At 44.2% G+C, this 23,653-nt stretch overlaps 1 protein-coding gene across 2 annotated transcripts in view; it reads left to right on the plus strand.

The window, feature by feature from the left end:
• The first annotated feature begins 512 nt into the window (after positions 1 to 512).
• The window catches only part of Cpxm2 (carboxypeptidase X, M14 family member 2), a 143,471-nt gene continuing 120,330 nt past the window's right edge, over positions 513 to 23,653 (plus strand). The window contains exons 1-2 of one of the 2 annotated variants that reach the window (XM_004838762.4): positions 513 to 943; positions 13,674 to 13,772. In XM_004838762.4, coding sequence (XP_004838819.1) covers positions 646 to 943; positions 13,674 to 13,772 — 397 coding nt within the window. In that variant the 5' untranslated portion in view covers positions 513 to 645. The remainder of the gene's footprint in view (positions 944 to 13,673; positions 13,773 to 23,653) is intronic. The other variant, XM_021253316.2, reaches the window with a different exon arrangement.

Raw genomic sequence — 23,653 nt, forward strand, 5'->3', positions numbered from 1 at the left:
AAATAGAAAGGAGCAGGGGGCCTCCCGGGCCTCGTGGCCCTGCTCCCAGGAAAATTTGTCTAGGGAACCTGGGGACCTCATTCACAGTTCCTGACAGGATTCTGTCCAAAGGGAATGCAGAGTGTGTCTGGGGTGGGGCTCGGCTCAGGCTTTATTTGCTTTAGCACCTTAGGTCAATCTTTTTTCCTCTCTGACACGTTTGTCCACCTGTGAAAGAAAGAAATAGAAGAGGTGGCCTCGAAGTTTCCCTCCAAGATCAGAACTCCGAGTCTCTGGGGGAAGGAACGCCCAGCAGGGCAGCACACTGGCCAGGAGTGAGGAAGGAGAGAGTTGGAGAGTCTGAAGGTGGAGCGGGCTTGCCACCTGCCTAGGAGAACCGGCCGAGCGCCCTGCAGGGTTGGAGAGAAGCAGGAGGCGCGGGCAGGCCTGGCCCCTGCCCCCGCCCTGCGCCTAGGCGCGCCCCTGCCCGCCCCGCGCCAGGCCCGGCCCGGCCCAGCCACGCCCGGCGGGACGGTCACAAGCGCAGTCCCGCCGCTCCTGCGCCCGCTGCAGGGCCCGCGCTCCTGCCCCACGCCTGGCCCGTGCCCTCAGCCTGCCTGGCGCTCCCTGACCTGGGCTCTGCCCAGGGCGCGGGGCGGAGCGGGTATGGCTCGCAGGGCGGATCCCTCGCCCGCCCTGGCCCTTGTGCTCCTGGCCGTGTCCCTGGCTGGAATCCCAGCCCAAGGCGCAGCCCTCGAGGCCCCTGACTATTATGTGCAGGAGGTCTGGAGCCGGGAGCCCTACGATGAGCGCCCTGGGCCAGAGCTTGAGCCCTTCTCGCCAGCGCTGCCCGAGGGGACCGAGGAGAAGGACCGCGAGCCGCTCCCGCAGGAGCCTGGGCCGCCCAAGCGGGCGACCAAGCCCAAGAAAGCGCCCAAGAGAGAGAAGTTAGCGCCTCCACCAGGTAACTTTCTGCGCTGTGTGGCCGGAGGGGGCGCCCGTAGACGCGCGCCTCGAGGGGACAGCGGGCTTCCCAGCCTGTCAGGGATGAGTGGGCCGCCAACCTCCTCGGTGCCCGCGCCTCCCTCCCGGGAGACTTAAACTGCGCTTCTCGCGTGGGCTCCGATCTCCCCGGAACTTTGCTCCCTGTCCCTTCGGGAAGAGAGCGCTGGCTTTGGAAAGCTGCTCAGGGAGCTGGGCCTCTCCGACATTCCTGGGGAAAACGTCTCACTGCTGGCGTTTCTGCCTGCTCTGCTCACCTCTTCAGTCTTCAAAGGCAGTCGTTTTCTTGACAGCGGATCTTCCTCGTTGGCCATGTGACTGGCTGGCCTGTTTTGGCTGATGGCCTTGAAGGAAACTGCTAGTGGACTTTTACCCAACCTTGCCACCTCTCAGCTCCTTCCCTCCTGCTGTCAGTGGGTCCCTTGAATCCTCTGTAGCAGCAGGATGGCACAGTCACAGTCCCATGCTCAGGCACATCCATGGTGGTCGCTGCTGCTGCTGTGTCTGCCCTAGGCGGCTGTCTCCGGGAGGCCTGGAGAGCTCTGTAGTGACTGACAGCCCAGATGTTCTGTTTCCACCCACCCCTCACCCACTTCTCAAATCCATGCTGTTTCTGCCAGCCTTGTCTTTGGCAAAATGACTTCTGCCTAATTTACTACATACCTTCTGCATTGGGACTGTGTGTTAATTGTTCCAATGGTACATAGTTGTGGCGCCAGTATTTCAACAGTGGGGTCTGAGCAGGACTGTGGCCAGATTCTCCGGGCTCCATGGCCTTCTCTGAAAAGTAGTATGGACTATTTTACAGAGCTCCAGGGACAGAAGATGTGGCCTCTGTTTGGTTAAATTGCCCATGGAAGTCAGCAGTGAGGTGGCAGGGAAGTTGGGGATACTCTTGAAAGGGTGGCCCCATCTGAGATCCCTGTGTACAGTATGAGACCTTGCTGTGTTTCACAGGCAGTTTTGTGACCCTGAACAGAACCAGTGTTTTTTGGGGGGCGTGGGGGTTAGGGAACTGAAGGTGGCTGGATTAACAAAAATTGGAGTGGAGAGGGACACTTACTTGCATTTGTGGGGGGTTGGCTATGACTCTCCTAGGAGCTCTGTGTGCACCTGTCTTATTTATAAAGTTCTTTCCAGGACTCTGGAGGGTGGGTGTTCACGCTATTTTACTGGTGAAAAACCTGAAACTAAGACAGGTAAAGCAACTTGCTTAGTATAGCTTTTCTCTTGCAAAACTGAAAGCCCTTCTCCTGGGCTTGTTCTGGTTTGGTAGTTGGAATCAAATCCATATGCTATGTTCTTTAATCTGCTGTGTGTTTAATATTGTAGGGGGGGGGGCACATGCTGGATGTCACTGGGACCATGGTTGGGAGAAAGTGAAAGAAGCCCCAGAATACCAGTCAGGTCTAGGGCTTGCCAACTTGGGGATCTGGGATTCCTGGCCGTGCTTCCTGAGCCTTAGCATCTTCACCTGCAGATAGAAAGAGTAGTGTTTATCACTGGCCAAGACTTTGTCCAATGACATGAAAGCTTTTCAGTATCAGTTGCCGGTGTATCCCAAACTTACAGTTGTGCTTATCTCCCTCAGAGCCCTTCATTCATTCCACAAATGATTACCAAGAACCTGCCCAGGACCAAGTGCTGGGGGAGGTTGTAGGGATAGAGAGCACAAGACAGCCTTGTTTCTGGCCTCATGGACCTCACAGTTTGTACAGAAGTGTGGGGTGTCAGGGAAATAAATAGGAGGTCTTGGGCAATGCTTCCCAGGAGAAGTGATGTTTAAAGCCTGACTAGTGAGCTGACTTTATTATTTGAGGATGCTTATTGGTGACTAGCCATCACTCCTGAGACTGCTTTCTTTCCCAACAGAAAACAGTTAAGAAAGTCTCCACCTGCCTCTGCAGTATCCACAGTCTGACGTGTCTGTGGACCCAGATGTTACAGTGGGGAGGTGGCTTTTCATCCTGTGAGTAACAGCACTTGCCAGCCTTGGAATGAGGTCCCTTGAAGGAGAAAACAGGGTGCAACCTGATTTGCAAGGAAAAGGTCATTTGCTTTTGGAAAGCCATCTTGTAGATGGAGATTTGCTTGGAGCAGCAAACTGTTTATTCCTGGTAAATAGCCTCTGCTCCTACAGGAAATGAGCATCTGGCATCCACCTGGATCTCATCCTCAAACCTAAAACAGGTCTTGGGAAATTCCAGGGATTCCCTTTGAGGCCTGCCTGGGATCTGACTCCAAGTTTGCTGCTGTTTCAGTCTTCTAATACATTGTATGGGGCTTTTTAGAGCTCTTCCCAACTAGGGTGAGTGAAGTGCTACATTTACCTCCTTTTCACTAGTGCAGTGTGCCGTGTGTGTGTGTGTGTGTGTGTGTGTGTGTGTGTGTGGTCAATAGAATCTTCCAGCCTGGAGCCCAAGTAGTGAGAGACACTGACCTTGATTAGGAAGTCATTGTAGTTTTTTGCAGTTAAACCACATTAGGAGAAATTGTTTCCCACTTTAAATGTTGGTTTGATATTTACACTGCTCATGATGAGATAGAAGCATTCATGTCTGCACTGGACTGTTTTGTAAGCAGGTTGTCATCTTATCTTAGGAAGGTGCTTACAGAGGAAGGAACATAGGGCTGCAGTGGGGGGTGTTAAATGCAACTTCTGGAACTGGCTTCCCTGGGTGGATGCTGCATGCTAGGTATCAGGCACTGAGGTGGGAGTGAGGGGTTAGACTGAGAGCTGAATAAGAGTATAGATGCACATGTAATTGATTTAAAAGTCTGCCATGTACTTCATCTTTCCAGATGATAAAATGGTTTCCAGGTAGCCTTGCAAGCATAAAGTTTGGGCTCAAGGGAAGATAAGCTGGAAGGCTATAAGCAGCTGGCTCTTGGAGAGAGTTTGTTGGTACAAGGAGCCAAGGGCATTGGGGGTTTGGTCTTGTTGTGAGTTTTAGTTTTGACTCTTGACTGCTACAAAAATGTCCCATGGATGTCATGTGCTGAGTATAGGTTGAGCTCCGCTAATGTGAAAATCTGAAACCTGAAATGCTCCAAAATCTGAAATGTTTTGAGTGCCAACATGACATCACCAGTGGGAGCTTCTATACCATGAAGTTTTGTTTCATGTATAAATGTATTAACAATATTGTGTAAAATTACCTTCAGTCTATGTGCGTAAGATTTAAATGAAATATAAATGAATTTCATGTTTAGACTTGAGTCCTATCCCCAACATACCTCATTATGTATATGTAAATACTCCAAAACTTGAAAACTTTGAAATCTGAAACATTTCTGGCACAAAGCATTTTGGGCAAGGGATACTCAAATTGAGCTACATTTTCCATGAGGAGTTGACAGATTTGAGAGTAGATCCCTGATACACTGCACAGAATGAATCTTCAAAAACATTTAAGTTTTTAATTTAAATTAATTACAGATTCACAGGAAATTGCAAAATGAGTACAATGTGCTCTTATGTACCCTTCCCCTAGCTTCTGTCAATGATAAATATTTAATAATTATAAGGTGAGGTTTTTCAGTCTTGGCAGTATTTGACATGTGTGTATTGTGGAAGGGGGTTGGTGTCCTGTACGTTGGATGTTGATCAACAGCACCAGCCTTGACCTGCTAGATGCCAGTAACATCCTCTCTCCCTTTGTCACAACCAAGAATGTTGCTGATATTGCCAGATCGGGGGACTGAGAATCATTGCTGTATACGTTATTGAAACCAGGAAATTGACATTTTTAAGTATTATTAACTGGATTACAATGTTACATTTCGTTAGTTAGTGTGTGTGTGTGTGTGTGTGTGTGTGTGTGTGTCCATCAAGATACAGGACTGTGGAGCCCTTTTTTTGAGCTTGCAGTAGAACCTTGGTTTGATGGAATTTCTGAGGTCCTCCTTGTGAGTATCAGGTTGACCCCAGAGATTTAGAATTTTTTTTTTTTTGGTACTGGGGATCGAACTCAGGACCTTGAGCTTGCCAGGCAGACGGCGGCACCACTGAGCTAAATCCCTGTCCCTAGAGATTTAGATCTTGAAGGAACCTAAGTGGTCACTGAGTGTAGATTCCTGTCTAAGGCAGGGTTCTGATGGTGGCCTCTGTAGTTTCTGCTTACACCCTTCCACAGATGGGCTCTCTTAAGGCTGCCCATTCACTGGATGAACACGACTGACTGCTAGAATGTTCTTCCTCACATAGATTCGACTTTATTCTATTTATTCAGCTCTTTCTAGTTGAATTCCAGTTTCCACATCCTTGCAGTTGGAAAGCTTTGGGGTCCAGGAAGTGAGCCTTATGTCCCTAGTTTTCATTAAACCAGGATGAAGGATGGGGGGCATGCCAGTGGATTTGGGGTGTGCTTACTTTTCATAAGATTTCCAAATTGATGAGTTTAGTCCATGGCGAATAGAGAATAGAATGGAGCAAAGTAATAAACCACAGTTGTGTAACTCATTTACCTTTCACCTTTCCCTTGGCAATAAGAACAAACCACGTAGTAAGAAGTGATTTGAAGATTGTTAAGCAGGCTCAGGTATGTAGCCTTTAAATTTGGGTTTCTGCTTGTTCTTTCATGGGACATTTCTTCAATCACTGTGAGAATGCACAATGTGAATACACATAAACCTGCATGGAGACCACAGTCCCAAGGCCATGGAATTTGTAGAGTGGGCAACAAGCCATGTTTGTTTGTATGTCTGTGCCCAGAATCTCCAGTTTGCATTTTATACTGTGTTGTGCCCCAGCTGCAGGAGAAAATAACCAGAGAGTTGTTATTTGAGCATATTTGTTGTAAACAAAGCCCTTTCTGTTGTATGTGCTGCAGCCAGTTGGTGGGAAGGGCTTCACTTCTCAGCTTTGCTTCCTCTCTTTCTGGGACTTGTGCAGTTTGGCCTTTGGATGGAAATATCCTCTCTTGGGCAAAGCTGGAAAATGTGCTTGCAAATATGTGACTATGTATTTAACAACCTAATACAATGATATTAGCACACCTAAACAACTAACAAGGAGGCCTTAATGTAAGAGTGTGAGCTCACTGAAAGTTTTAAATCCAAAATGTTTTATCTGGGTCAACTTTGTACAAAACTCTGAGGGAAAGGGCAGATTATAAAAAAAAGCATCTCAGTTTTATAAGCACCACCGCCCTTTCCAAAATACCTTCCAAAGTCGACTTGATGCCGGTACATTCCCTCCTTCCTGTGCCCATGAGTCCAGAAACCGGGTCTTGTGCCTAAATAATAAAGGGTGGGGGACCCTTCCAGGATTGGAGAAGTTGGCCTGCCTTTTATGACTCCTAAAAATAGCCAGTGTGTTTCTCTATGTGCGCCAAGTGTTTGTGACTGCAAAATTGCACGGTAATTGGTCTTTGAACACTGGAACAAAGGCAGATTGGCCCATAAGCTTAGATTTTGAGATGGGACCTCTGGATGTTCCCAAGGGGCTGGGGTCAGGCTTGGCATCAGTAGCAGGGACAGGCTCTGCCTTCTGTGGCCCTGACAGGTCCTTGCCACTGCAGCTGCCCCTCTGGGATCATGAAATCCATGAATTAGGGCTTCTTTGGTGGCTTGCAGAAAGGCCTGGTGTCCCTATCTGGCTGGCAGCCAGTGGGCTATTCACTGGGATCATGGGATGATTGGCAAGGCACAGAACATTTTCAGAAGTTAATTTGAGACTCGGATGTCAGAGATAGAATACCTAGTTTATACAAGACAGGTAATGTCCTCTAGGTCAAGTTTATTCAGGATTCAGAGACAGCTGGGGTCAAAGTCTGGCTTTGCCACTTATGGGCATGTGTGACTTCTCCAAGCTTTGAGTCACTGTGAAGTGGGGACAATAATATTCCATACTTCCCTAGAAGATGTGAAGTTAATGTTCACCTTCCCAGGCTCTGGAGGGACAGCTCAGCAGCAGTGTTCCCCTGTTCCTTGAGTCTCCAGCCAGATGGTCCCACGGGTCCTGAAGGCAATGCACCTGGGTTATTGGCATTTTCTTTCCCTGATCACCCCCTTTGTCTTTTCATGTGTGCCGTATAACATTACTTCCCAGATACAGTCCTGTGCTGCAAGTCTTCTTGTCTCACCCTGGGTTTCTGGCAGGACCCAAGCTGAGATAGGCAAGCAGCAAGGACACCCTGCACAGTGCCCATACACTCACCTGGGCCTGCCTTTTGCTGCAACACTACTTTAAAGGCAAAGGACTCCTGGCTGTGAATCCCAGATTGCTGCTGGCTGCACAGAGGGCAAGCGTGGTGGCCACAAAGGTATTGTGGCTCCAGCTGACCTCACTGTTTCTCAAATGCCAGATCTGATGGAGACAAAATATTCTGCATGAGAGACTGGCCCTGAGCTGACCAGGCTCATTTCTCAAGGAAGATAACAAAAGATGAGAGAGAGAGGGAGAGAGAGAGAGAGAAAGAGAGAGAGAGAGAGGAAGAAGGAGGAGGAGGAAGAGAGAGGAAGAAGGAGGAGGAGGAGTGCTAGGGAGCAGAGGGGAAGGGAGAGAAGAGGAGTAGGATTGTTTGTGTTTGCTTGGCCCTGGTATAAAGTATGAGGTGTGATCAAAATATATGGTGAATGTTTAAAATTTAAAAATATACTACAGTAAAAGACACATTGCCATTACCCCTAAGAATACTCTCTTTGATCACTTCTTGCAACTTTCTGAAGCAGTTCTGGAAGTCCTCTTTTGTGAGTGTCTTTATGAAGTATAATTAAAAAATATATCTTTATGAGGTATAATTAAAAATATAATTAAAAATCTGGCTGCTGCCAGATCCCTGGGCCAAGTCCCATCCAAAGTGTTTTTATCCACTCATAAAAACATTATGGTGTTCTCATTCACCTTATTCACTGGATCTGGCACAGTGCAACTTTTGGTTTTTCCCCAAAGTTAAAATGACCATGTGTTATGGCTTGTCTAGGTGGTCCCCCAAAGCCTCATGCAGTCTTTTTCAAAGGTGGCTGGATCTAGAATATATGACTAACTCATGGTGCAATACTGGGATTAAGGGTGTATGATTACTAAACCAGTACACTGATTGGTTTGGATAAGATAAAAGGGGCAGAAAGACACTGTTAAGGTCCCCTTGTTGCTTTTGCTACCGTCTGGGCACCATAAACTCTTTCTTCTCTGCAATGCCCCTCTGCCACTTCCCATTCTGCCTTGGAGCCAGCTGATTATGAAACCTCTACAAACTGTAAGCTGAATAAACCCTTTCCCCTTTAACTTTACATGTCAGATATTTTGTCTCAGCATTGACAGAAAAGTAACTAACACAGAAATGTGGTACTGGGGGCTGTTGTTGTGATTGTACTTGACCATATGGTTTGGGAACATTTGGAGCAGCTTGTGGAAAGGGGAAGAGTCAGGAAAGGATCTGAGATGCCTGCTGAAAAAGTAGAGCTGGAACACCTGTACTGTATGGGACATTCTGGTGATAGCTCAGAAGACCAGAAAGCTGCTAAAGGTCATGCTCAGGAGGTTTTTGCTGGAAAGAAGGTCTGTAGTGGTTGTTGGACTCCAGATGATGTGTGTTATGCCTTGGCAAAAAGATTTTCTGCATTTTGCTTTTGTCTAGAGACTTTGCCTAAGACTGAGATTAAGGGTGGCAAACTAATTAATCTTGTAGAAGAAATTTTAAGGCAGTCTAATCTTGAGGCAGTGGCATGGCTACTGTTGGGAGGTTTTAGCTAGATTTATGTTGAGAATCAAGAGCAAAGAGCCCAGAAGAATGATTTAAAATGTTTTGAGTTTGGCCAGAAAGAAAGCTCCAGTAAAGCTGTGGCCTGCAAAGACAGAACAAAGGAGTTGTTAATTGCTGAGAAGGAACAGGAGAATAGAAAAGTGGCCTGAGGGTATGACAAGAACCAGTAGGACTCCACCCTTTGCAGCCTCAGAGTTGCAAAAGTGAAAAGCTTTGCTTTGAGAAGAGAGCCCCCAGAGCAGCATGCGCTAGAATGGCAGCAGCCTAGGGAACTTGTTCCTCTGAATTTGGGTCATAGGCATTCATCCCCTATAGCCAAGAGAGAAGGAAGCCTGGCTACTGCTCCAGCTGGTGGCAGACCTTGGCATCAGCCGCATGGTGCTGGTTTTCTGTGCATGCCGAATGCAAGAGTTGTAGAATCAGGAAGGCTTCTACCCAGATTTCAGAAGAAATGTGCCCCCGACAAGGCAGTGTGTGAAGCTGTGAGTGTGAAGCCAAAAGTGCAGTAGAGACCCTGGAAATTTGGAAAAGCCAGGAATGTGGATCATCTGAGGACAACTCCAAGGAGGGAGCAGAACTGGCCCAGGAGAGAAGCCATGAGAACTACAACCACTGGCAGTGCTGTAGGGGCAGAGCCACCCCAGCCCTTTGGAGTTCACACCTTGCCACAGATTGCTATGGATGCTGCATATGGAAGTACAGGACTTAATGTTTGCCCTGCTGGGTTTTGGACTTGCTTTGGTCTCATTCCTTTGTATTTCCCTATTTGTACCATTTGAAATGGTAAGTTTATGTTCTGCCATTGTATATTGGAAGTGTTTAACTTTCTTTTCATTTGTACAGGGGCTCAGAGCTAAGAGTTTGCCTTAAATCTCAGAGGAGACTTGGGACTTGGACTTTTCAGCAGTGCTGAAACTGTTAGGACTTGGGCAACTCTTAGAGATGGGCTGAATGTCTTTTGTGTAAAGGAATGTACATGAATCTTTGGTGGGGGCAGGGGTGGAATGCTATGGTTTGTGTCTAGTTGTCCCCCCAAAGCCTCATGAAATCTTAGATGGGGCTTTTTAAGAGGTGGCTGAATCTAGAGTGTGTGATTGATTCATGGTGCAATTCTAAGCTCAAGGGTACTAGGAATAAGAGTGTGAGTGCTACCCACCCTAAGTAGTCTGGATAAGAAAAAAGGGGCAGAAAGATGCTCTAAAATTCCTTTGTTTGCTTGCTTTTGCCGTCTTCTGCCAGCATGAACTGTTTCTTTTCTGTAATGGCTCTGCCAAGCAACCATGCCTTGGACCTAGCTGATTATGGACTGAAACCTCTACAAACTTGAGCTAAATAAATCTTTTCCCCTTTTACTTTAAGTATTGGATATTTTGCCTGAGCAACAAGAGAAAAGTAACTAAGACACCATGAAAGGTGAATGTTTTGAATAGATTCAGGACATTGAGCACAGTACAGAACATCTAAAGACACTCATGAAAGGATCTTCTAGAACTGCTTCAGAAAGTAGCAAAAGGATGGGCTAAGTGTGTTGGAAGTGGGGGGCGTATTTTGAAGGGAGTTAATGGCAATGTGTCTTTTATTGTAATATTTAAAATATTTAAATATTCACTGCATTTTTGAACTCAACTTGTACTGAAGAAGTTGCCCTAGTGCCTTCACATCCACCCCACAGTCTCCCTTCCTCAACAGACTATGGAGATAAACAGTGACTGGATTCCAAGCCCTGAGCTACCCCTGAGATTTGCCTGATCTCTGGGAGTCTTGTTTCCTTGGGAGCTGCCTGTCCTCAAAATTGGAAAGGGACACAATCTGTTTTTCTCATGCCATGGTCCCTTTCCTGGCCACATCTGCATGAAGCAGGAAATTCCCATTGCTTTTTAAAGGCTTTTCTTTAATATTCACCTGCATGGTCCTCCTAGCTGTAGCTGTGAGGGGTCTCTGGAGGTCTGCATGCTCATGGTCAGTTAGCAACCTGTAATTATTGTCTGGGGACAATATTGTCAGGTTCTCAGGCCTGAGGAGCTGAGGCTGCATTTCTGGAAAGAAGCTTTGAAGCTGTTTTTTTTTTTTTTTTTTTTGCTCTAATATGGGTTCCTTAACAAGGAGCAGGCAAGGACCTCAGAGCCCTGGGCCAGGTCCCTCCTTCAAAGGAAATGCACAACCCTGTCAGACTGGAATTTCCTGGAGAAACACAAAGCTGCAACAAAGCAAAGCATTTTTCAGTTTCTGGGGATTGCTACTGTAAGCTCCTTTTATAAAGAAGTAAAAAATAGTTTTCTATTAACCCAGAGGAATTATATTTATCACACAGACCAGAATAGAACATGTGGCCTGCATTGAAAGTTTGGTTTGCTACTTTTAAGGAATTCTGTTTTGTCATGTGGCCCAGATGGAGATGTTGGTTTGACTCTGGCTCTTTCTCTGAACACTCCTTCCACTGCATTTTCTTCTTTCATCTGTACAGACCATATGCTGCTGTTCTTGTTCTAAGACAGGTGGGATGGGAGGCCTGTGAGCCATCTGGGAAGGGGCCAGGTTTGGAGTCACCCCCAGTCTGGTCATTGATCTTGGCCAGCTTCTTCCCCTCTAAGCCTCAGTGTCCCTGTCTGTAAAATGATGTTCCTAACAAACTTCCTGCTGAGCCTTTGTCAAGGTCAAATGTTACAATCCACGTCACATAGAATGCCTTGTAAAATTGTGAATTGCTACCGATGTTAGCTATTAGCAACTGCAATTGTGCTTTGAGACTTGGGGGGTGATGATAACATTGACCATGGAACGACGGAAGCTGTATGTTGTTCAGGGTTGATTGTAGGTCAGGCAGCATTTTGTTTTCTCCGAATAACTTCCTCTGTGGTGGGTGCTGTTTTCTGATAGAGAGGTAGATAGGTCATCCGGGGACATACTATGGGAGGCAGAGGAGACAGGACCCCAGACTGGAGCCAGTTGACTCCCGACCACTGCCTTCCAGTGAGGGCAGCTGGATACCCGCCTGTGATCTCTGTGCCCTTTGCCACTCCCTTTGGTGACTGTACCCCATCTCTCGGTCCACCTGGGAAATCAAACATCTGAGTCTTACTGGATAGGCTCTCAGGGCAAAGTGGACTGGTTCTTTCAACCCATTCTGGTTTGCCATCCATTTTCCAAGTTTGTCCTAGGAAGGCTCTGGGAGATTACCTTGGCTGGGAGAAGGATCACAACAGATGCTATTGATTATGCTACTGATTGGTTTTGGCGAACAATCAAGGTCTTTGCAGACCCCGTGTCAGGCATGTTGGTAAGTGACCATCTTTGATGGTCACCGGCAAGGACATTCCTGCTCACAGAAACAGGACCAGGGTGAAGGTGGCACAGAACAGATGTTAATGGGGCCAGATCTCTGAATCAGGCTGCCTCTGGCTTTTATGAAAATTTTGGTTTATTGCTTTCTAGGCCCTAATGAGGACATTGAATTTTGTAACTTTTTTTCAGTTTACTTGAAAAATGAAAGATATTCCTGGTAGGCATCATCTAAAAATGTAACATAAAAAGGATGTTCCTTGGCTAGGCCTAATGTCCTCTTTTGAATTTCTTAAAAATTTAAGGTTTCTCAATAAGTATTCTTTTGTAGGGGAGAGAGATGACAAATAACCTGAAGTGGTTTCATTAATTGGCATAAGCCATGAGCTGTTTTGGTATTTCAACTTACATTTAATATTTCTTTAAAGTAAGATACTCTTATTCTTTAAGTGTCTTTCTTCATAGACCTGCCCTCCTCTTGCTTTTGTCTGGTAATTCCTTCCCTCCCTCCTTCCCTCCCTTCCTTCTCTCTTTCCCTCCCTCCTTCTTTCCTTCCCTCTTTCCTTCCTTCCAGCTGTTAGTGAGCGGAGCCAGGTGCTGCTCCTGCCCTCCTGGGCAGAACTGTTTGTTCACTGCAGCTGCAATGATCCACCTAGGACAGGTGTGGGAGCTGTGGTGGAGGCCCCCAGTCTTCTTTTTCTGCAGGGACACCCATTCCCCCCACTGTGGGAAATCTGGGCTATGATCACTCACAGCTCCTGCCTTCTTGGAGAAGTGTCCTTGGAAGGCCACATTGTGTATTCTCCAGATGGCCATCCTGTAGTCAGAGGCCAACTGCAGGAGAAATGGCAGCATCTTGTTTCAAATGAGGACCACTTGGTGTGCAATAGCTGCCCTAGATTTTCTGGGTGATCAGCTGAGCCTGACTCAGCCTGGGACCACAGTCTTGTCTAGTTTCTTTCCTAACCTCATCCTGCTCTCTCTTTCCCTTTCTCCCCTAGTACATTAAATGCAACCACACCCCTGCATCAGGCTCTGCTGAGAGCCAGCTTGATCCTAGAAAGGTGCTACCAGAACCTGCCAAAGGAGGATTAGATTTAGGGAAGGAAGTCAGGAAAGCCAGCTTGAGGAGCTGGAGTTGAAAGATGGGCAGAAGGTAATTAGCTCAACAATGAAGGGAAAGGTGTTGGGGGGGGGGAGCAAAGTTCTGGTGGGGAGGAAGCATGAACTGAAGGCTGCAAGGAGACAGAGCAGAGAAAGGGGAAACTGAAGGGTTCCTCAAAAGCACAGCAGGCAGTCTTACCAGGCCATGGCAAGGAGGCTCCCCAGATGGTGGACAGCATCATCACCCGTAGATTCCTAAACTGGGCCTTGAAGAGGTAGGGAGGACAAGCCCACCATAGGGGAAGATGCCAGCTCTGGAACCAAAGTCTAGGGCTCTGCTTCCAGGTCGAGCAATCACATGTGATTTCTCAGCCTCAGGGAGGTCGAATGTTCTAGCCAAAGCATTTCGTAGTCTTATGAGAGTAACAACTCACAGGTGCACATTGTGTCATTAGGAGTGTTTATTGCCTTTCCTTTAGCCACAGACCCCTACAGTCCAAGGTACCACCGGAGCACCACATGGAGCACGGTGTGTTCTCACATTCAAAGGCAGCTCTGACATGCAGAAGTAAGAACATCTTTCTCTTTCTCACTCTTTAGGTAAAAATAGCAACAGAAAAGGCAGGAGAAGCAAGAGTCCTGAGAAGGCTGCCAGTGATGATCACCATGTCGCCAGGGCCCAGGAAGATGTCAAAGAGAGTAAGTGAGACCCTTGCCCCAGTTCCATCACCTGCCCAGGGCAGGTTCAGGCCCCTGGTGCAGCAGCCTGACTATGGGTGCCCCGAGCATGGGGCTGCTGGGCCTGCTATTTTAGTCATTGTGTGGGGGTAGCGACATTCAGGGAAGCTCACACTTCTATGGGGCATTGGAGCTCAAAGCCAGCTTTTCCTGATTGGTTCTTTTAGCAATTTCTGAATCTTCTGGAACTCTTGATTGGTTTTCCCACCCATCTTGCCCTCCCCAAAGACAACGTCATTTCCTTCCTTGTGTTATCTCTTAGGTACCTGGCTGTCCTATGTGTGTATTTTTAACAAATCTCCAGACCTGATTCAGGGCTTCTGGGTTCAGAGATCAAGTCTTTTCTTACCAAAATACATACTTCTAGGCTACGAATCTTGCAGCTGGTGAAAATATTGGTCCTGTAATATTTTGACCATTTGAAGGCATTAGTTCGAGACTCAGTCAGGCTCTGACCGCTTAGCTATGATTATTACTATCTTTTATTTTTTGGTACTGGGGATTGAACTTGGGTCCTTGCGCTTGCAAGGCAGCCAGTGGAACCACTGAGCTAAATCCCCAGCCCAATTTTTTTTTAACTATTACATTACTGTTACTGTCTTTTTGGTATTCTAAACTATGTTACCCAGAATCACCTTTCTGCTAATAAAATAGTAACTATTTATTAAACACTTAAGTTGTTGCTAGCTACTAGGCTGCCTTGATTTGACATTTCCCAGTGTCCCTCTGAGCATTGTGCATTATCATCATCATCATCATCATGCATATTTTACAGGTGATGTAAATGAGACTCCATAATATGGGTAATTTGCCTAGTGTTATACATGGCGTAAGTGGTAAAACAGAAATTTGAACTTAAGAGTTTTTGATTCTAGACTTTCTGCTTAACAATACAGCTGCTTAAAATAAACAGAACATTTCATGAATTTGCATTGACAGAGACAGGACTCACTTTCAGCTGCCATGTGAACCCATAAACTGTGTCATAGAGTTGATTGTCCCAAAGAGAATCGCATGCTCCTTTAGGCACAATGTAATGAGTTAGGTCTGTGTTTCTAACCAAGAACTTACCATCAAAGAAATCATAGCTATGACTAACAATGCATCCTAAAATAAAAACAGAAGTCACTAATAAAGAACGTCTGCAATCAGCTACCAAGTGGGTGGGTGGGTGGGTGGGGAGTGCTATGCCCCTGGCCGTTGGGGTGGCTTCTGACAGGAGGGTGTATTCCTTCTCAATGCTGGGACTGTGTTTCTGAGATTCACCCTGACACTCTGGTCCTTTGGGGTCTCAACTAACTGGGTGGTGCTGGGTCTCCTCACCTTGTGTGGGCCTTGGGCATTGGGTCTCTGTTCCCCTTGCTCAGGCAGGCTGATTACAGATGTCGCAGGGCTGAGGCTGTTGAGAGGTGGCCTCAGGAGGGTTTTGGGCTCTGGCTGCCTCAGATCTGGGCCTGGGAGTGCTTCACTGTCTTGTGAAGTCTTAAGTGCTTTCAAACATATTTTAAAATATATTTTGTCCAGATTTTTTCTACTAGCTTCAGTGGAAGGGTTGGTTTGGATTATCTCAGTTCTTCATTCTTGGAATTGGAAATTATTAAAATTAGACATACTCAGAAAGATTTTTGAATGTCATTTCTTTGCACACACACAAACACACACTAAAGTCTGAAGCTGCTTTTTGTTTCTGCTATAGGCCCTTGCTCAATCCATACCCCTGTCCTGAACAGGCCCATTCAGGATTGTTTTCTGGCTTGGCCTGTTTCTGTCAGAATGGGATCAATCACTTCAAATGGCTCTGATTTATTGAATGTCCTAGGTATGATTTTGGCCTGTGAAAATTCTTCTATTTAAAAAACAAGGAGGGGGGCCTGGGATTTAGCTCAGTGATTCTGCTGCCTGTCTCGAAAACATAAGGTCCCAAGTTCAATCCCCGGTACCAAAACAAAACAAAAACAACAAAAAACCAAAACAATGAGGGAAAATTAAGATGTCTCATGGACATGTACCAACCTCCTGTGATGAATATAATCATTATATACAGCAAACATGTACTAATAAAAATAAAAACAAGGAGGGATTGACGAGAACCTGGGAGAGAAGAGAAGCTGGAAGGTCCCTGCTATGCCGCTATGGAAAGGAGCCCAATGGTGGTGGCTTTTGAGTGTTGCTGGGGGCAGGAGGTATAGTTAGGAACAACCCTGGAGTCCCTCTGCAGTTCCTGTGGAGTGGAGCTGAGGAAAGCAGGGCCTCAGATGAATAGTTGATCATGCTTAGGACCCAGGGTTCACTTCCTCTCAGCATCTCCTCAGGTCTCATTAGGCATCCTCGATGGAGATGTGGCAGAAGGTTGAGATGGCACAGATGCCCAGTAAGTCACATCCAAGGTGGTGGCCAGTGCAGATGTTCATCCATTGTCCAAGGTGGTGGGCAATAGACGATAATCATATTGAGTTGTGTGAGTGGATGGCATTAGGGGGCTTGTCTCAGATGGGCAAGTCACCCATGGGGGACTTTTTCTTTGAGGGAGCGATTATGTACCTGGCTGGCTGTCACTGTGACTAAGAAGCAATGTCAGCTATACCAGGTACCTCAAGGGTAGCTTTGATGTTCTATAGTAGCATTCAAAGTTGGTTTAATTCTTGGTCTACTTCACCTTTCTCTGTATCCACTCTGCTTTCCATGTAACTTATGTTTCCTTCTCAAAAAGCAGAAGCCTCCTGATTTTGGGCTTGTCCATGTGCTCTGAGCCAGCAGAATAAGAAATGACCAGATGGCAATATTGAGTCAAGGGCTTAAGAGGCTTTGCTTGTTTCCAACTGTATCACCTAGGTCTCTGGTCCAAGGAGCTGGGCAGTGAATACATAGATATTGGCCACCTTGTAGCCAAGAGCCACCAGCTGAGCCCAGGTGATCAAAAGATACCTGAGAAATGCTCATTGTGTGCCTTTAGGAATTTGTAATAGTAGGATAGGAATGTAGCTTAGTGGTAGAGGAGTTTCCTACCATGCACAAGGCCCTGGATTCAATTCTAAGCACTGAAAAAAATGTCCATATTTCTTTGTTACACAGTAATAGCTGACTGATACAACAGATATAAAGAATATTTTCAATTTTTAAAAGGTTGTATAGTGTTCCATCAATTGGACATTCCATCATTTAATCACCTAATGATGGATATTGTTTCCAGTCTTTTGCTACCTACACAATGTTGCAGTGAAATTACCATATACCTATGCCATTTGCCATACACAGGCTGCAGAATAGCTCCCTATGTAGAAACTCCCACCATAACTGGGCCCATTTCTGGCTCCTGCTTCAATTTTTTCCAGCCAGATGGAAGCATGTTTCTCACTTGTGTCTTTTGCTTTAAGCTTTTGCTCATGTATTCTCTTGCTAGCCAATACCTGAGCTGATGAGTGAGAGAACAGCTTTAAGATCAGGTTCTGCACTCACTGGCTATGAGACTCTGGAATAACTACTAACTTTGGTGTGACTCAATTTCCTCCTCTGCAAACTGGAGATTATACTCCCTTTACAGGCATCCTGTGAACTCGATGTCTACACATTATCGCACACAGCAGACAGAGAGCTCTCAGCAAACATTAGCTGATTTTGTTGGCTGTCTTGGTATTTTTTGTGCCTTAAAACAGGGATTGGTGAACTTTTTTAAAGGATCAGATCATAAATATTTTATGCTTTATTGGCTAAGAGACAAAATTGAAAACATTATGTAAGTACTTATATAACCACTTAAAACATAACCATTAAAGGTATATGAAATCTATTCTTATCTCATGTGTCACACAAAAGCAGGTGATGGGATGGATTTGGACCTCCTGTGGACTATAGTTTGCCATCTTCTGCCTTAGAACATCAGTGTTCTGCAAATGCTGCTGTCAGGAAGCCTTCGATGATCACATCTTTTGCTTTTCTGTGCCTCTTTCTCATGGTCCTGCCTACTCTCTCACATCATAGTGAGCCTCACGCACAGCTCATTGGTTCTGGAGGACCATGAATGCTTAAGAGCAAAGCCTAGGAAGATTTGTCTATGTGTATTCTCAGTATTAGTAGTAGCACTTGACAAGAATGGCAAACTATTTATTGAGGATATATGCTGTATCAGAACTAATATCTTGATGCTTAGAATAGGTGTCCTATGTATATGCAGGAGAGTTCTGCATGACCAAGAAAGCAGGGCTGGCCCTATGGAGGAAGTGATTTTTGGCTTCAGTTATTGGAGCAAGATCTGCAGGAAAGAGGTATGATCTCCTGCTGAGATGGAAGGAGGGAGCTTCTCTAGTATATGTTGCTTAGTGGAGCTTTCTGAGGTGACTCTCAGTCCTGGACTGGTTGGATTTGAAACTCTAGTCAGGTACTGGGCTTGAGATTGGCCAATTTAATTTATGTGTTGTGCTTTAAACTTGAAGATTTGTTATTGTATCACAGACGGTTTGGTTTTTCAACCAAGCCTATTCCCTTTGTTGCATGGTCAGGCACTTCTCTGAGGTTAAGATTGGTCTTCTCCCTGGAATCTGACATAGTTGGTGAGGACCATGGAGTTGTTCTTAATCCATTGATGCAGAAGTGGCTGGGCCTGACCTGATTGATGTGGTGATAAATATTTCAGACCCCTTTAGGAATGACAAGGTGAGGGACTGGAATTGGGACACAGTCACATCTATCTTGACAGACCTTGGTTAGGAAGCCTGAGAAATGTGGGCCTGGAAGAAGAAGGATTCCCCTATTCCCATGATGGCGAACCTTTTAGAGCTTTCAGTGATAATACACAGCACGTGTGCCATAGGTTCATCACCACTGGCCTATTCCTTGCTACTTTTTTATGCTTTTGACTCCATATGCTTGAAGTTAATTTCTAGACTGCAAAGTGAAATATATGCCTTTGAAAGCTTTTTTGTAGCATTAATTGATAACACCTAAAACTTTATTATGTACTTCTAGTTAATTTGCTGCATGGACTTCACTGTGTTTCATTAGGAAGGGTCCTGGGCTGGCTGCTGCATGTAGCAAACATTTTGTGAACTGCATTTTTTAACCAAGTGAGTAGTGTGGTCAACCTGTGGCTGTTGGCTTCAGAAGCTTTGGTTTGAAACCAGAATCAGAGTAGACTGGCTGGCCTAGGAATACTTCCCAGACAAGAGCATAGGGGACAGAGTTGTGATGTGTTGTTACAACCATGGGTGGCACAAGAAGGCTATGCTCATTTGTATCACCCACTTGAGCCCAGAAGAGTTCTTATTGATCAAGTGCATGCTGGCTCACTTCCAGGAGAAAAATTCTTGGGCTTCAGCTCCTTCAAATTCATATGAGAGTCCAACATAGGTGCTTCTGTTGCTCTGAAAGATTAAGTTCTTGTGACATTCTAACCTTTTTCTTTTATCTTTTCCAAACTTCTTTGATGACACTTTCTTCATTCTACATTGCTGACTATGGGATTGATTTGGAACAAAACCAAATTTACAGTGGCATATTATAAATGTATACTAAAAATATCATATTTAAATCACTAAAGGTAGAAGTTGTTCTAAATGGATTTCTTTCTTGTCTTATAAAACATTTGACTATGAAAGCAGCAAACATATGGTATAGACTGTTTGTGTCCTATAAAAATTTATATGCTGAAATACTAACCTCCAAGGTGATAGCATTTTAGAGGTGGGGACTTTTCAGGGAGGTTAGATCATAAGGGTGGAACTCTGATGAGTGGGATTAGTAAAAGAGATCCACAGAGCTCCCTTGTCACTTCCACCAATGTGGATGTAGGAAGCAAATGACTGCTGTCTATGAACAAGGAAACAGGCCCTTCCCATACACTGAATCTGGTAGCGTCTTGATCATAGACTTTCCAGCCTCCAGAGCTGTGGGAAAGAAATGTCTGTTGTTTCAGCCACCCAGTCTTTATTCTGGTATGGCATTCTGAGTGGACTAAAATCATATTCAAAAGGAAAAATGATTGCCTCTCAACTATTTTTCAGTGCTATCTCTGTTGGATATTGTGTCCATTTATATGTGTTTTGTTTTCAGTCTTATTATTTTTAATCATTAATTCATCTGTTTAACACATGCATGATATACCTCACTGCCTTGATTATGATAGACTTGTAACAAGGCTTGATATCTTGAGCATGATCTCCTTCCCTCCTCTTCCCGTCCCCTCCTCCTCTTCCTCTCCCTTCCTACTTGTCTTTTCTCCTCTTCCTTCTCTTCTTCTTTTCCCTTCTCTCTCTCTTTCTTCAGAAGTTTGATTATCCTTGACCCCTGTGTGTGTGAGTGCATGTGTGTGTGTTGTGTGTATAACAAAACACACATGTCTACACCATCTATCAGATTCTACAAAACTCTACTGAATTTTAATTAGAATTACATTGACTTCACAAATCAATTTGGGGAGAATAAACATATTTACAACATTGATTCTTCTAATCCATGAATATGGTATATCTCTGCATTTATAAGATCTTAATATTTTTCATAAAAATGTTTCCTATGGGTCTTGCATATATTTTAATAGATTTGTTCTTAGATAATTGCTATTCTGTGATGATTTTAATTTCAATTATCTAACTTTATTGCCAGTATACTGAAATATAGTTGACTTTTGCATGTTGATTTCATATACAGCACCTTTCCTAACTCTTACTAATGGTAATTATATATTATTTTGATTTTGGATAAAAGCCATAATATGATAAATAATGAGAATTTTGTTTTTTTCTTTCTGTTTCTTGTCCTTTTTACTTATTTTTCTTTGCTGCATTGGCAAAGGTCCTATTTCAAAAAGAATAGATTTTCTTTTTGGGTTTTATATCTGCCTTTTTCATTTTTAGTTTCTTTGCTATGTAGTCTTATATTAAAATTAAAAGATCTTATACATATATTTTTCCCCCCAGCTTATCCTTTTTTGGTAAGCAGAGGCCATATGTCTTGAACTATACTTAGGATGGATAATTTCTAGAAAGGGTATCTTCCTGGTTATTACACCAAATCATTTTTCAAAGCTACATTGTTTCATTGAATGGTGTACTTCTTTTAATGTTGTTTTGGGGACATTTTTTCCTCATACACTGCACATTAGTGTTCTTTACTTAGATTTGAATGAGGAAAGATACAGTCAGATTTTCTCCATTGCAGTGGAGTCTAGTGCTTTTCCCAGATCTACAGTGTTGAGCAAGCCCATGAGCCAAGCCCTCATTACAGTATAGATGACAGTTTCTATCAGCCTTCTATTTGACATCTTTTATCTCTTCTAAGATGTCAAATCCCCCCCCCCCAACTGGGTTTTAGACACTTTAGAGGATACTTGATATAACTGTAATTACTTGCTTATGTCATTATCAATGGCTTTCTGATTTACTATTGTGACAATTTGCCTTTCCTCCTCCTTTGTATATAGTTGTTTTGTGAGAATTTCTGGAGCAAATAGTTGTAGAAAGTTGACAGAGTAGAGAGATGAGTAACTGATCATTCCAGAAAGGCATATGTGAACTTTAGAGGTGATGTCTAATTTTCTAGTTGCTATAGACCCTTGATTTCAAACTGTAAGTGCAAATAAGAGAAGGATGAAAGCTGTTTTTTTTTTCTTTTGCACCTATTCTGGGAATCTCTATTTTTTCCCCTAAACTGTCTTCATCTGACTCACACATAGTGACTGTTGCTCCATGTCTGACATTAGGTTGAAGCATTATTGGAATTTTTTCCTTTTTTTGTATCTTCATGGGTTTTTAGGACAAGCTTGGGAGGAGTTGCAATATTTTAAACGAGAATTACCCCAAACCTGCAACACTTCTGAACTACTGGTGGTTTTATGAGATACATTAAATAATCCTGAATACAGTCTGAGGAAATTTTTCATTTTAAATTCTCTTTAATTTTTTTAAAAGTTTGAAATAATTATAGATCCACAGGAAGTCAAAAAAACAGAGAGAAGGGTCCTCTTCACCCTTCACTCTGCCCCTTCCAGTGCTGACATTTTGCATAACTTTATTATAATAACAAAATTAGGCAGTTGTTATTGGTACAAGCCACAGAGCATATTCAGATTTCACCAGCTATACATATGCATATATGTATGTGTGCACTTAGGCAATTATATCACATGTGTAGTTTCATAGAAATACTACCATCCCATCAATGCTTCCTTGCACTACTTCTTTGTAGGCACACCCCTTCTCCAGGTCCCTGTCTTGACAACCATTAATCTGATCTCTTTTCTATGATTTTGCTTTTTTAAGACAATAAGATACATAGTATATAGTATATAGATTTTGTGATTGGCTTTCTTACATTCAGTGTAGTTCTCTTACTCCTTCTGAATAAGACAAATAGATATAATTTAGTATTATGATGCAGTAGTCAAGAAAAGCTAAACCATTTTTTAAACATTAAAGCCCAACATGTACATAGAAGTCATAAGGGTATAACTCACTGGATTGCATGTACATTACTCACTGTTTTGAATTGCCATAACCGGCATCCACACATCAGGTGAACGTACCATTATAACTATGGTTTGGAACAAGCAGTAGAACATTACAGAAAGCTCTAAAGTCTCTCTCCTGCCTTAACCAGCCACTTCTCTGCTTTTTGTCAGAGGTTATCACCATGAGAGATGACTTCTCCCTGATTTTGAACTTGGAAATATTCATGGAATCATACCTCGTATACTCTTGTCTGACTTCTTTGACTGAGTATTATGCTTATGAAATTTGTCCTGTTATAAATAGTGTTATTGTTTGTGTCTAGATGCTCCCCCTGCCCCCAAAGCCCAATGTGGTTGTAGGTGGGGCTTTTTCAGAGGTGGCTGGATTTAGAGCATTGATACTGGGATTAAGGGTGTGTGATTACTAAATTAGTCCACTGATTGGTTTGGCATAGTTCTTGATAGGATAAGAGTGCCCTACCCTGAGTATAAGTTCTACTCACCCTAATGACGGGTAGCCTGGATAAGATATAAGGGAGAGAAAGAGTATCTCTGGTCACTTGTCACTTATTGCTGCTGCTTGCTGCTTGGATGCTTTTGCTGCCTTCTGCCTGCCATGAACTATTTCTCCTTTGCAGTGCCCCTCTGCCATGCCACACTGCCTTGGAGCCAGCTGATTATGGACTGAAACCTATATAAACTGTGAGCCAAAAATAAACCTTTCCTCCTTTAACTTTGGGTGTCAGGTATTTTGTCTCAGCAATGAGAAAAAGTAACTAAGACACATAGTATGGCTCATTTACTTTCATTGTTTTATGGTATTCTGTTGCAGGACTATAACACAAGTTATGTATTCAAGCTCATATTGAAAAACATGGGTTGTTTTCAGTTTTTGGCTATGCCTCGGTTACTTTCTTATTTCTTGGACAAAGTACCTGATATCCACAAGCTAAAGGAAGAGAGGTTTATTTTAGCTCACAGTTTGTAGAGGTGTCAGTCCATAGTTGGCTGGTTCTAAGGCTGGATGGCATAGCAGAGGAGAAACATTACATGGAAAGGTAGGCAGGAAGGAGCCAACAGCAAGCCTTCCTTTCCTTTTTTATTCCATTCAGGCTACAAACCAACTGGTTGGTGCCCTCCACACCCAGGGTGGGCCTTCCCATTATCCACACCCAGAACTATGCTGACTGATCCAGTTATCACACACCCATAATCCACTTCACACATCCATGATCTGTCCACTTCCTAAGAGCCCCACCTATGAATGCATGAGGCTTTGAGGGGACATCTAGATATAAGCCATAACAGAGTATTACACGTAGTGCAGTCAGGATCATTCTTATATGTCTTTGGTGTTTGTATGAATGCACTTCTGTTGGGTATGTATCTCCAATAGAATTGC

The sequence above is a fragment of the Heterocephalus glaber genome, unplaced genomic scaffold (assembly GCF_053883595.1).
Source record: "Heterocephalus glaber isolate CG9 unplaced genomic scaffold, H.glaber_assembly_v1.0 deba00001497, whole genome shotgun sequence".
Lineage (NCBI taxonomy): Eukaryota > Metazoa > Chordata > Mammalia > Rodentia > Bathyergidae > Heterocephalus > Heterocephalus glaber.